The sequence below is a fragment of the Aphelocoma coerulescens genome, chromosome 30 (genome assembly GCF_041296385.1).
Source record: "Aphelocoma coerulescens isolate FSJ_1873_10779 chromosome 30, UR_Acoe_1.0, whole genome shotgun sequence".
Classification (NCBI taxonomy): domain Eukaryota; kingdom Metazoa; phylum Chordata; class Aves; order Passeriformes; family Corvidae; genus Aphelocoma; species Aphelocoma coerulescens.
In genome coordinates, this window is record NC_091043.1 from 1,086,119 (window position 1) to 1,098,372 (window position 12,254).

The following is a 12,254-nucleotide window of genomic DNA, read 5'->3' on the forward strand; positions in this document are numbered from 1 at the left end:
CGAGTTTTCCCCCCTGGCTGTGGAATTCCTTGGGAAAAAGGGATTTTCCCTCCCCTCTGGCCCCTGATCCAACCCCATCCCAGCCTGGAATTCCCTGGAAACAAGGAAAAAATGGAATTTCCTGGGAATTTCTGCTCTGGGGGAGCTCCAGGCTCTGGTTTGGGAATTCCTTGGGATTTTTTTCCTTTTTTTTTTCCTCTGAGAGAGGGAACGGGATTGTTTTTTTAATCATTCCAGCCCCAAAAAAATGGAGGAAAACGGGAATTTTTGGATTCTCCACAGCGGGATCCCAACCTCAGCATTCCCAGGATGTGGGAAAAGCACAGGAAAATCGATTCCCTGGGAGGAAAATCTGGGATTTGCTGCTTTTGGAGGGGTTTTTTTTTAGGATCCGGAGGGAATTTTGGGGGAAAGAAACTCCTGGGAATAAAACCTGGGAAAAAACCTTGGAAAAAAGAGCAGCTCGAGGTGGCCAAATCCTGGAATTCCCTCGGGAAAAATGGGATTTTCCTGGATTCCGCCGGTTTCTTTTCCAGGCAAACCCGAGATTCCAGGATCTGCAGGAGAAGTTGAGCGATACCAGGAATTTTATCCCTCGCAGAGGAGCTGGGAAAGGGGGAATTTCTCCGGGATTTTATTCCAGAACTCGTGGAATTCCTCCCCCTTCTCCCGTCCTGACGAATCCCAAAGAAATTGGCCAATTTTTGGATTATTCCCGTGGGAATTATCCAGGTTTTTTTTCTCCCTAAAAAAAGGCCAAACACCCGAAGGTGGAGCCCAGCACTTCCTCCAAACCTGGAATTGCTCCCACTGGGAATTTTGAAGCTGCAATTCCTTCATTTTTTCCCTTTCATTCCTTCATTTTTCCCCTTTCATTCCTTCATTTTTCCCCTTTCATTCCTTCATTTTTCCCCTTTCATTCCTTCAATTTTCCCTTTCATTCCTTCATTTTTCCCCTTTCATTCCTTCATTTTTCCCCTTTCATTCCTTCATTTTTTCCCTTTCATTCCTTCATTTTCCCCCTTTCATTCCTTCATTTTTCCCGCTGTTTTTAAACCCAACCTGGGACCAAAGCTCTGCTTTGTCGGGATTTAACCCCTGAGCCTCAAACTGACCCAAAACGAGGCTGTGGGCACAAAAAAAATTCCCAAATTTTGCCGCTTCTTGGGGTGGAAAAAGGAGAAAATCGGGACAAAACCGCGGCGGGGGCGTGGCCAACGCCGGGTGGGCGTGGCTAGAACGGCAGCGCGCGCGATTACGTCACTGGGCGTGGCCGAGGCGAGGGCGGGAAAGGGACGTCCCCTCACGAGGGGGGCGTGGCGGGAAAGGGGGCGTGGCCTCCCGAGGGGGCGTGGCCAGCGCCATGGCGGGAAAAAGGGGCGTCCCCTCATGAAGGGGCGTGGCCAGGGCTGGGCGTGACCACACCGGCGGCAGCGCGGGGGGGGCCGGGGGGGGGGGTGGCTGTGTGGCCGCCGAGCTCGGCGCGGGCCCTGTCGCGCTCTGTCGCGATTTGTCGCGCCCTGTGGCGCTCTGTCGCGCCGGGCCCGCGGCTCCAGGCCCGCCCATGGAGGCCGCGCCGCGGTTGCTGCCCGGGGTGGCCCTGACGGGTTCTCTTCCGCCACCTCCTCCCCCCGCTGCCGCCACCGCCGGCGAGCCGCCACCCTCAGGGCCACCGTCAGGGCCACCGTCAGGGCCACCAGCGGGGCCACCCCAGCACGACACCGGCGATGTCCTGCAGCAGATCATGGCCATCACCGACCAGAGCCTGGATGAGGCCCAGGCCAGGTACGGGGAGGGGACACCGGCAATGGGCACCGGGGACAGCGGGACCGCCGTGACTCAGCGCGGGGACACCGGGGGGGGGGGGGTGGACACTGAGGGGACGCTGAGGGAGGGCTCTGAGGGGGAAACTTCCCCGCTATTCCCGCTCTTCCCGGTCCATTCAGGCCCTCGCATGCCGGGTGATGCTCCCGCTTCCCACCGTGGATTCCCCGGCTCCTTCCCGGCGGCTCCGGGGGAATTCACGGGGATTTTGTCCCATTCCCAGCGGGTTTGCCCCGTTCCTGGTGGTTTTGCCCCGTTCCCAGCAAGTTTTTCCCATTCCCGGCGAGTTCTGCCCCATTCCCATCTGTTCTTCCCCATTCCCAGCGGGTTTTACCCCATTCCCGGTGGTTTTACCCCATTCCCAGTGGGTTTTACCCCATTCCCGTTGTTTTTACCCCATTCCCAGTGGTTTTCCCCCCATTCCCGGTGTTTTTACCCCATTCCCGGTGGTTTTGCCCCAGTTCCAGTGGATTTTCCCCAGTTCCCAGGGGTTTTCCCCATTCCCAGGGGGGTTTCCCCATTCCCAGCGTTTCTGCCCCATTCCCCGTGGATTTTCCTCCGTTCCTATCGGGGTTTTCCCCATTCCCAGCGGGTTTTGCCCCATTCCCAGCATTTCTGCCCCATTCCCCGTGGATTTTCCTCCGTTCCTGTCGGGGTTTTCCCCATTCCCAGCGAGTTTTTCCCATTCCCAGCGGGTTTTGCCCCATTCCCAGCATTTCTGCCCCATTCCCAGTGGATTTTCCTCCGTTCCTGATGGGCTTTGCCCCATTCCCAGCGAGTTTTTCCCATTCCCAGCGGGTTTTGCCCCATTCCCGGTGGTTCTGCCCCATTCCCGGTGGTTTTACCCCATTCCTAGTGGGTTTTTCCCATTCCTGAGGGGTTTTCCCCCATTCCCAGTGGGATTTGCCCCATTCCCGGGGGGTTTTGCCCCATTCCCAGAAGTTCTGCCTGGGATTGTCCCACCTAACCTGCCCCAAGAATGGGGCAAAACTGCTGGGAATGGGGAAAAACCCACAGCAATGGGACAAAAATCTCTGGAAATGGGGGAAAACCCCTCAGGAATGGGAAAAACGCACTGGGAATGGGGGAAAACCTCTCAGGAATGGGAAAAACCCACTGGGAATGGGGGAAAAATGCACTGGGAATGGGGGAAAACCCCTCAGGAATGAGAAAAACCCACTGGGAATGGGGGAAACCGCTCAGGAATGGGAAAAAAACCATTGGGAATGGGGGAAAACAGCTCAGGAATGAGAAAAACCCACTGGGAATGGGGGAAACCGCTCAGGAATGGGAAAAAAACCATTGGGAATGGGGGAAAACAGCTCAGGAATGAGAAAAACCCACTGGGAATGGGGGAAACCGCTCAGGAATGGGAAAAAAACCATTGGGAATGGGGGAAAACAGCTCAGGAATGAGAAAAACCCACTGGGAATGGGAAAAATCGCACTGGGAATGGGAAAAACCCACTGGGAATGGGGAAAAATGCACTGGGAATGGGGGAAAACCACTCAGGAATGGGAAAAACCCACTGAGAATGGGGGAAAACCCCATTGGGAATGGGGGGAAAATCCCCAGAAATGGGGAAAACTCTGCTGGAAATGGGGAAAACTTACTGGGAATGGGGGAAACCCCACAGGAATGGAAAAAACCCACTGGGAATGGGGGAAAAACTGCTTGGAATGGAGGAAAACCCTCTGGGAATGGGAAAAAACCCACCTGGAATGGGGTAGGACCTGCTGGGAATGGGGGAAAACCCCACTGGGAATGGGAAAAAGCCCACTGGGAGTGGGACAAAACCACAGGGAATGAGGGAAAAAACCCTGGGAATGGGGGAAAACCCGCAGGATTGGGGAAACCCCACTGGGAATGGGAAAAAGCCCACTGGGAATGAGGGAAACCCCACTGGGAATGGGGTAAAACTCACTGGGAAAGGGGAAATTCCCACTGGGAATGGGGCAAAACCGCTGGGAATGGGGCAAACAAAACATGGGAATGGGGGAAACCCCCCCAGGAATGGGAAAAATCTCTGGGAATTGGGGGGAAAAGCCCCGGGAATGGGAAAATTGGACCCGTTAGGGCCTGGAATTTTGGCCAGGAGTGAGTGGGACCCCCAAATTTGGGATAATTTGGGATAAATCCTCCATCCCCCTGCCAGGAATTCCTGAATTTGAGGGAAAACCAGCACTGGGAATGAGCAGAATTCCATGGTTTTGGCGAGTTCTGCATTCCTTAATTAACTGCGGGTAATTAACGCCTCATTAGCAGCTGCTCCAGGAGGGAAATGCCTCAAATCCCACAAAAATGGGCCTTTTTTGGGAGGTTTCCCCCTCATTCCCGCGGTTTTTGGGGAGCTGGGAGTTGTCCCGATTGCCGGGGCTGATAAAAGTCCCCGTTTTTCGTTATCTCGCCCCAAAATTCGGCCTCTTTGGGGTGCGGCAGCCCCAAATTCCAGCTGTTTCCATGGATTATTCGGAATTTCAGGAGGAATTTTCCCTCCAAACCCTCCAACTTCGGGATTAAAGTTGTTTTTTTGGGGATGGAACTGTCAATTTTGCCCTCAAAATTCCCTTTTTTTTGCCTTTTCCTGGCGTTGTTTTGGGCATTCCCCACTTGCAGCGCGCGTAGGGATTCCCTAAATTTGGATTTCATGGAATACTGAGGAGAATTTTGGGATATTCGGGATAATTTTGAGTTTATCGGGAGTTTTAATTCCCATAAATTGAGGAATGAGCTTTTTTTAACCCAAATCCCTTCAATATTGCCCCAAACCCACCACTCTACCTCCCAATTTTCCAGCGTTTTTCATGGAAAATCCCCTTTTTTTACCCCCTGGCTGCGAACTTTGTTGCATTTGAGGAGTTTTCAGCCATTAATTAGGGATTCATTCATAATTTCCTATTAAAAATTCAATTTTTGGCGTTTTGCCAGCCCCTGGAAAGTCCCAAAATCGGGAATTTTCAGATCCAACCTCCCAGTTTAGAGCGGGAAATTGGGAAGAGGGACCCGGCAGGGAGGAGCTGGGCGGGGCTTGGTTAATGAATAATTAATGAATAATTAATGATTAATTAATGGCGAATTGTTTAATTAACCAGCCCTGCGTTTGGGGACCTAAATCGAAGGTTTTAGGCCCAGAATGGGGGGGGTGGGGTGGGATTTCCCCCTCACATTCCCGGTTTTTTGAGGACAATGGGATCGGGAGCCGCCTTTGTTCTCCCGCGGCGGCTCCCGGGGGTTTTTTTCCCGCTGGAAATTCCCGGCGATTTTTTAGGGCAAAATCCCGAGGTTTTGGGGCAAAACTCGCGATGTTCTGAGGGAAAATGTTCCAGGATTTGAGGGGAAATCCCAGAATTTGGGACTTGGCTGCTGGGGAGCCCGGACTGGGGACGTTGCCGGGGCGGGAAAATCGGGATTTGGGGGGAAAATCCAGGGAAAAGGAGCGAAAAGTGGATTTTTAATGGATTTTCTGAGGGGAAAAAGGGCTCAAAAGCAGCAAAGAAAGGGATTTTCAGGGGGATTTTGCAGCCAGAGGATTTTTCCCGGTGGAATTTGGGCCCAAAACTGTGGAAAATTGGGACAGGATATTAAAAATTCCATGCAAATGAGCTAAAAATCCATCATTTCTGAGGGGAAAAGGGGCTCAAAAGCAGCAAAAAAAGGGATTTTCAGGGGGATTTTGCAGCCAGAGGATTTTTCCCGGTGGAATTTGGGCCCAAAATGCCAGAAAATTGGGAATTTTGGGGATAGATATTAAAAATTCCGTGAAATTGAGTAAAATTCGGGTTTTTTCTGAGGGAAAAAAGTGCTCAAAAACAGCCAAAAAAGGAATTTTGAGGGGGATTTTGCATCCAGAGGATTTTTCCCAGTGGAATTTGGGCCCAAAACGCTGGAAAATTGGGAATTTTTGGATTTCATATTTTAAAAAATCCATAAAATTCAGCTAAAAATGGGATTTAAATGGGATTTTGTGGTTAAAATAGTGACTTTTTGAGGTGGATTTTGCATCCAGAGGATTTTTCCCGGTGTTTTTTGGTGGGATTTGGCCCCAAAAGCCTGGAAAGTTGGGAATTTTGGGATAAACCACAACCCTGCTTCACCTGTGAGGGGATTTGGGGCCAGAAAAGCTGAAATTCCCTGGATTTGTTGGATTTTGGGATGGATTTGGGCCAGAAAAGGCGGAATTCCCTGGGTTTTGGGATGGAATTCGTGGTTTTGGTTGTTATTCCTGGAGAAAAATGGGGAAAAAAATCCAGGAGAGCCTCAAAAAAGGCTAAAAAATGAGGAATTTCGGTGGGAATTGGGCCAAAATTCCAGGAAATCCACGGGATTTGTTGGCTGCAGGAGTGAGGGAATTCCTGCTCCGAACCCTGCTTTGGGAACGAGCCCATTCCTGGATTTTTTTGGGGATGTTTTGCCTCAAAAATGAGCCTTTTTTCCCCTAAAAATGGGGATTTTCATCCTTAAATTTTCACCTCTTCCTATTTATTCCCACCTTCCAATTTTTATATCCCTAAAAAAATCCCACTGACATAAAATTCCACGAAAAAAAGGCCCTTTTGGTGCCACTTCCAGCTCCCAAAATCTCCCCAAAATTGGAATTCTGCCCATTCCCAGCCCACATTCCTCCCAGAAAAATGAGATTAAACCCCAAAAATCCCCCCCCAAATTCCCATTTCCCCCCCGGATTTTCCCATTTTTCCCAGGATTTTCCTCGCTCACCGGCTCCTCCCGAGGTGTGAGCCCCAGTTGGGGGTTTTTCCATGGATTTTGGGCTGACTTTTCCCTGGTTTTTGCAGGAAGCACGCCCTGAACTGCCACAGGATGAAGCCGGCCCTGTTCAGCGTCCTCTGTGAAATCAAGGAAAAAACAGGTCTGGATTTATCCTTTTTATTCCCATTTTCCCCCCCAAATCCCACATTTTCTCCTCAATTTCCTCCCTTTTCTGCTTTATCCCAATTTTCCCTCCTGGATTCTCAGCTGAAACCTTTTGGGTTTGGAATTTTTGAAGCTGAAAAATTGGATTTTTGGGGGGTTTTTTAAGGAAGTTTTGGGGTTGTGTTTTTGTGGGGAAATTCCAGAATTTGGGGGGTTTTTTAATGGGAATTCCCTCTGGAAGCTGGAAAAATGCGGATTTTTTGGTTTTCCTGGCAGGAATTGGGGCCAAAATGGGGATGGGAAGGGTTAAAAGTTGATGAAGAAATGGATTTATGGAGGAAAAAGGGATTTAGGAATGCTGGGAAATGAAGATTCGTTGGGAAATTGGGTTGGGAGATTTAATTCCAGAAAACCCTGGAATGATTAAACCATTAATTACCCACTCAGGAGCACTTAATTAATCAAATTTCCATTAAAAATTTTGGAATTTGGATGTGGTTTTAATTTAAAAAATTCCCCTTTCTTCAACTAAAGCAGGAATTTGAATTCCTTAATTTCTAAAGGTTTGATTGGGATCGAATTCCCCATCCCAAACCTCCTTTTTCCATCAAAACCAGCCTTTAAAAACTTCCTCTTCCATTAAACCCTTCCATTTTTAATTCATTCTCCATTTAAAAACCCCCTTTTCTGATTAATTCGCCGTTAAAAATTCCACTTGCAATTAATTTCCCATTAAAGAGTGGAGATTTCAATCCACTTGCCATGAAAAATGACATTTAAAAATTAATTTCCTATTAAAAAGCCCTTTTGTAAATTAATTTTTCCATGAAAAACCTGAGTTTTAAATTAATTTGCAATTAAACCCAGCCTTTAAAAAACTCAATTTCCCACTAACAATTCCATCTTTTGTCCATTTCCCATCAAAACCAGCAATTTTTAATAGTTTCCCATTAATAATTCCATTTTTAATCCATTCTTAATTAAAAACTCCATTTCTGCCCCTAATTTGTCCATTTTTGGGCCATTTTTGACCTTAAAAATTGAGTGTTTTGAGTCATTTCTGGCCCTAATTAATCCTTTTTTATTTATTTCTCGACCTAATCCATCAAATTAATGATTCATTAATTAAGTGATTCATTCCTGGCCCTAATGAAGCAGATCTGGGGTCATTTCTGCCCCTAATTTCTCCATTTTTGGGTCATTTTTGACCCCAAAAATTCAGATTTTGGGTCATTTCTGCCCCTAATTCTTAATTTTATATCAATTTCTCGACCTAATCCATCAAATTAATGATTCATTAATTAATTGATTCATTCCTGGCCCTAATGAAGCAGATTTGGGGTCATTTTTCCCCCTAATTTCTCCACTTTTGGGTCATTTTTTGCCCTAAAATGTCCAATTTTGCTTCATTTGTGTCCTAACTTGTTCATTTAAAAAAAAAAATCTAATCAGATTAATGATTAATTAATTGACTGATTAATTCCTGGCCCTAATGAAGCAGATCTGGGGTCATTTTTGCCCCTAATTTCTCCATTTTTGGGTCATTTTTGACCCCAAAAATTCAGATTTTGGGTCATTTCCGCCCCTAACCCCCCATTTTTTATCAATTCTGACCCGAACAAAGAATTCTCTAATTAATTTTTGGCCCTAATTGATGGGATTTTGGTTCATTTTCCCCCTGACGGGGCCGTTTTGGTGCTTCCCACCCCAAATCCCCTCCTTTTCCCTTCTTTTCCTGGAGCAGATCCCGACCTTTTGGGAACTCTCTGAGTTCATTACCAGCAAATCCGTAATTAATGAGATGCAAATGCCTTGTAACGACCTCATTTGCATACTCAGGGAGGCCGTGGTTTAATTAAGGATGAATTGGGGATGATGGGAATTGAATTTTCCTTTAATTATTCCCACCCTGGCTGAGGAGAATCCACGGAGCAGCTGCCGGGATTTTGGGGGCAGGGAAGGGATTTTTCCCTAAAATTCCACCAAAATCAGGGAAGTTTCAGGGTTTGGCACCAGGAAGTTGGGAATTCTCCCCAAAAAACGCTGATTTGGGACAGAATTCCTGCAATTTTTGGGGAGAATTCCCAAGGATTTGGTCCAGGCTCGAAGCCTTGAGGATAAAAAGCCAGGAAATCGTTGAATTTTTGGGGAATTCCCAAGGATTTTTCAATTTTACCTTCCCCTCCCCCCCCTCCTTTTTTAATGGAATTATTCTTCCCAAATTCCTGCTGGCGTGGAATTTTGGAGGAATTCCCCACAGAAATGGGAATTTTCAGCTATTTTTGAGTGGAAAAAACCCCTGGATTTTGTGGGTTTTGAGGGAATAAATTCCCTGCTTTGGGGTGAATCTGATCAGCGCCGAATTAATGAATTAAGAATTAATTAAAAATCGGGATTCATTAAGATGGAAACGCCCTTTATGACCCCTTGAGGGTGAGGGGAAACATTCCCAGTTCCTTGGGATTTACTGGGACCAGTTCCTGCCTTTCCCCACCCGCACCCCAAACTGGAATAGCTGCTAATTAACACCTCATTAGCATAATTAGCAGAAGGAGACGAGTGACAGGCAGTGAAGCTGCAGCTCGGTGACACCAAAATTCCTCAATTTCCAGGGAATTTCCTGCCTGGGACAAGGAATTTGGTGGGAATTTCACCCAAAATTTGTCTCTCCGGTGCTCAGCCTCCACCCAGAACTGCCTGAAACGAGGAAATCCCGGGATTTTCTTCCCAGAACCTCGGTGGAAATGCCATAAATGATAAATTTCCATCTCTTTTCCCATTTTTTTCCTTTTTTTCCCCAATTCTTTCTGTCTTTCCAGTGCTCAGCATCCTCCACATCCACCTGGAACTGCCTGAAATGAGGAAATTCCAGCTTTTTCTCCATTTCTTCCCGTTTTTTCTGTCTCTCCAGTGCTCAGAACCACCCAAACCAAGAAAATTCTGTATTTTTCTCCATTTTCTCCCTTTTTCCTCTCTCTCTCCACCATTTATCCACCCACAACATCCATCCACAACCACCCAAAATGATAAAATCCCAGATATTTCTTTCCCAAAAACTCTATAAACACCAAATCCTCTCATTTTTTCCAATTTTTTCCCCCGTTTCTCCTCTCCCCCAGCACTCAGCACCCATGACATCTGCCCCAAATGAGGAAATCCCATCTTTACCTCCATTTTCTCCCCTTTTCCTCTCTCTCCACCATTTATCCACCCACAACATCCACCCACAACCCCATTTCCTTCCCAAAAAATGCCATAAACCCCAAATCCTCTCATTTTTTCCCCTTTTCCCCTCACTTTGCCCCGTTTCTCCTCTCCCCAGTGCTCAGCATCCACTTGGAACCACCCAAATTCCGTATTTTTCTCCATTTTCCCCCTTTTCCTCTCTCTCTCCACCATTTATCCACCCACAACATCCACCCACAACCCCATTCCCTTCCCAAAAAACGCCATAAACCCCAAATCCTCTCATTTTTTCCCATTTTTTCCCCCGTTTCTCCTCTCCCCAGTGCTCAGCACCCATGACATCTCCCTGAAATGAGGAAATCCCATCTTTATCTCCATTTTCTCCCCTTTTCCTCTCTCTCCACCATTTATCCACCCACAACATCCACCCACAACCCCATTTCCTTCCCAAAAAATGCCATAAACCCCAAATCCTCTCATTTTTTCCCCTTTTCCCCTCACTTTGCCCCATTTCTCCTCTCCCCCAGCACTCAGCACCCATGACATCTCCCTGAAACACAGAAAATTCCGTATTTTTCTCCATTTTCCCCCTTTTCCTCTCTCTCTCCACCATTTATCCACCCACAACATCCACCCACAACCACATTTCCTTCCCAAAAATGCCATATACCCCAAATCCTCTCATTTTTCCCATTTTTCCCCCATTCCTCCTCTCTCCTCAGTGCTCAGCACCCATGACATCTGCCCCAAATGAGGAAATCCCATCTTTACCTCCATTTTCTCCCCTTTTCCTCTCTCTCCAGCATTTATCCACCCACAACACCCACCCACAACCCCACTCCCTTCCCAAAAAACGCCATAAACCCCAAATCCTCTCATTTTGTCCCCTTTCCCCTCACTTTGCCCCGTTTCTCCTCTCCCCCAGTGCTCAGCATCCGCTTGGAACCACCCAAATTCCGTATTTTTCTCCATTTTCTCCCCTTTTCCTCTCTCTCCACCATTTATCCACCCACAACCACCCACCCACAACTCCATTCCCTTCCCAAAAAACGCCATAAACCCCAAATCCTCTCATTTTGTCCCCCTTTTCCCCTCACTTTGCCCCATTTCTCCTCTCCCCAGTGCTCAGCATCCACTTGGGACCACCCAAATTCCGTGCTTTTCTCCATTTTCCCCCATTTTCTTCTGTCTCTCCACCATTTATCCACCCACAACATCCATCCACAACCACCCAAAATGATAAAATCCCAGATATTTCTTTCCCAAAAACTCCATAAACACCAAATCCTCTTATTTTTTTCCCATTTTTTCCCCCGTTTCTCCTCTCCCCCAGCACTCAGCACCCATGACATCTCCCTGAAATGAGGAAATCCCATCTTTATCTCCATTTTCTCCCCTTTTCCTCTCTCTCCACCATTTATCCACCCACAACATCCACCCACAACCCCATTTCCTTCCCAAAAAATGCCATAAACCCCAAATCCTCTCATTTTTTCCCCTTTTCCCCTCACTTTGCCCCATTTCTCCTCTCCCCCAGTGCTCAGCATCCACTTGGAACCACCCAAATTCCGTATTTTTCTCCATTTTCTCCCCTTTTCCTCTCTCTCTCCACCATTTATCCACCCACAACTACCCACCCACAACACCCACCCACAACCCCATTCCCTTCCCAAAAAACGCCATAACCCCCAAATCCTCTCATTTTGTCCCCCTTTTCCCCTCACTTTGCCCCGTTTCTCCTCTCCCCCAGCACTCAGCACCCATGACATCTCCCTGAAACACAGAAAATTCCGTATTTTTCTCCATTTTCCCCCTTTTCCTCTCTCTCTCCACCATTTATCCACCCACAACCACCCACCCACAACCCCATTCCCTTCCCAAAAAACGCCATAAACCCCAAATCCTCTCATTTTGTCCCCCTTTTCCCCTCACTTTGCCCCGTTTCTCCTCTCCCCAGCACTCAGCACCCATGACATCTGCCCCAAATGAGGAAATCCCATCTTTACCTCCATTTTCTCCCCTTTTCCTCTCTCTCCACCATTTATCCACCCACAACTTCCACCCACAACCACCCACCCACAACCCCACTCCCTTCCCAAAACCACCATAAACCCCCAAATCCTCTCATTTTGTCCCCCTTTTCCCCTCACTTTGCCCCGTTTCTCCTCTCCTCAGCACTCAGCACCCATGACATCTCCCTGAAACCCAGAAAATTCCGTATTTTTCTCCATTTTCCCCCTTTTCCTCTCTCTCCACCATTTATCCACCCACAACACCCACCCACAACCCCATTCCCTTCCCAAAAATGCCATAAACCCCAAATCCTCTCTTTTTTTCCCATTTTTTCCCCCATTTCTCCTCTCCCCAGCGCT

The 12,254-nt window shown here is 47.7% G+C and overlaps 1 protein-coding gene across 3 annotated transcripts in view; it reads left to right on the forward strand.

Annotated features, from left to right (window-relative positions):
- The first annotated feature begins 1,465 nt into the window (after positions 1-1,465).
- Positions 1,466-12,254, forward strand: part of LOC138100199 (pre-B-cell leukemia transcription factor 4-like) — a 35,445-nt gene continuing 24,656 nt past the window's right edge. For 2 of the 3 annotated variants that reach the window (XM_068997967.1, XM_068997968.1), the window contains exons 1-3: positions 1,466-1,785; positions 6,618-6,691; positions 9,516-9,638. In XM_068997967.1, coding sequence (XP_068854068.1) covers positions 1,565-1,785; positions 6,618-6,691; positions 9,516-9,638 — 418 coding nt within the window. In that variant the 5' untranslated portion in view covers positions 1,466-1,564. The remainder of the gene's footprint in view (positions 1,786-6,617; positions 6,692-9,515; positions 9,639-12,254) is intronic. The other variant, XM_068997969.1, reaches the window with a different exon arrangement.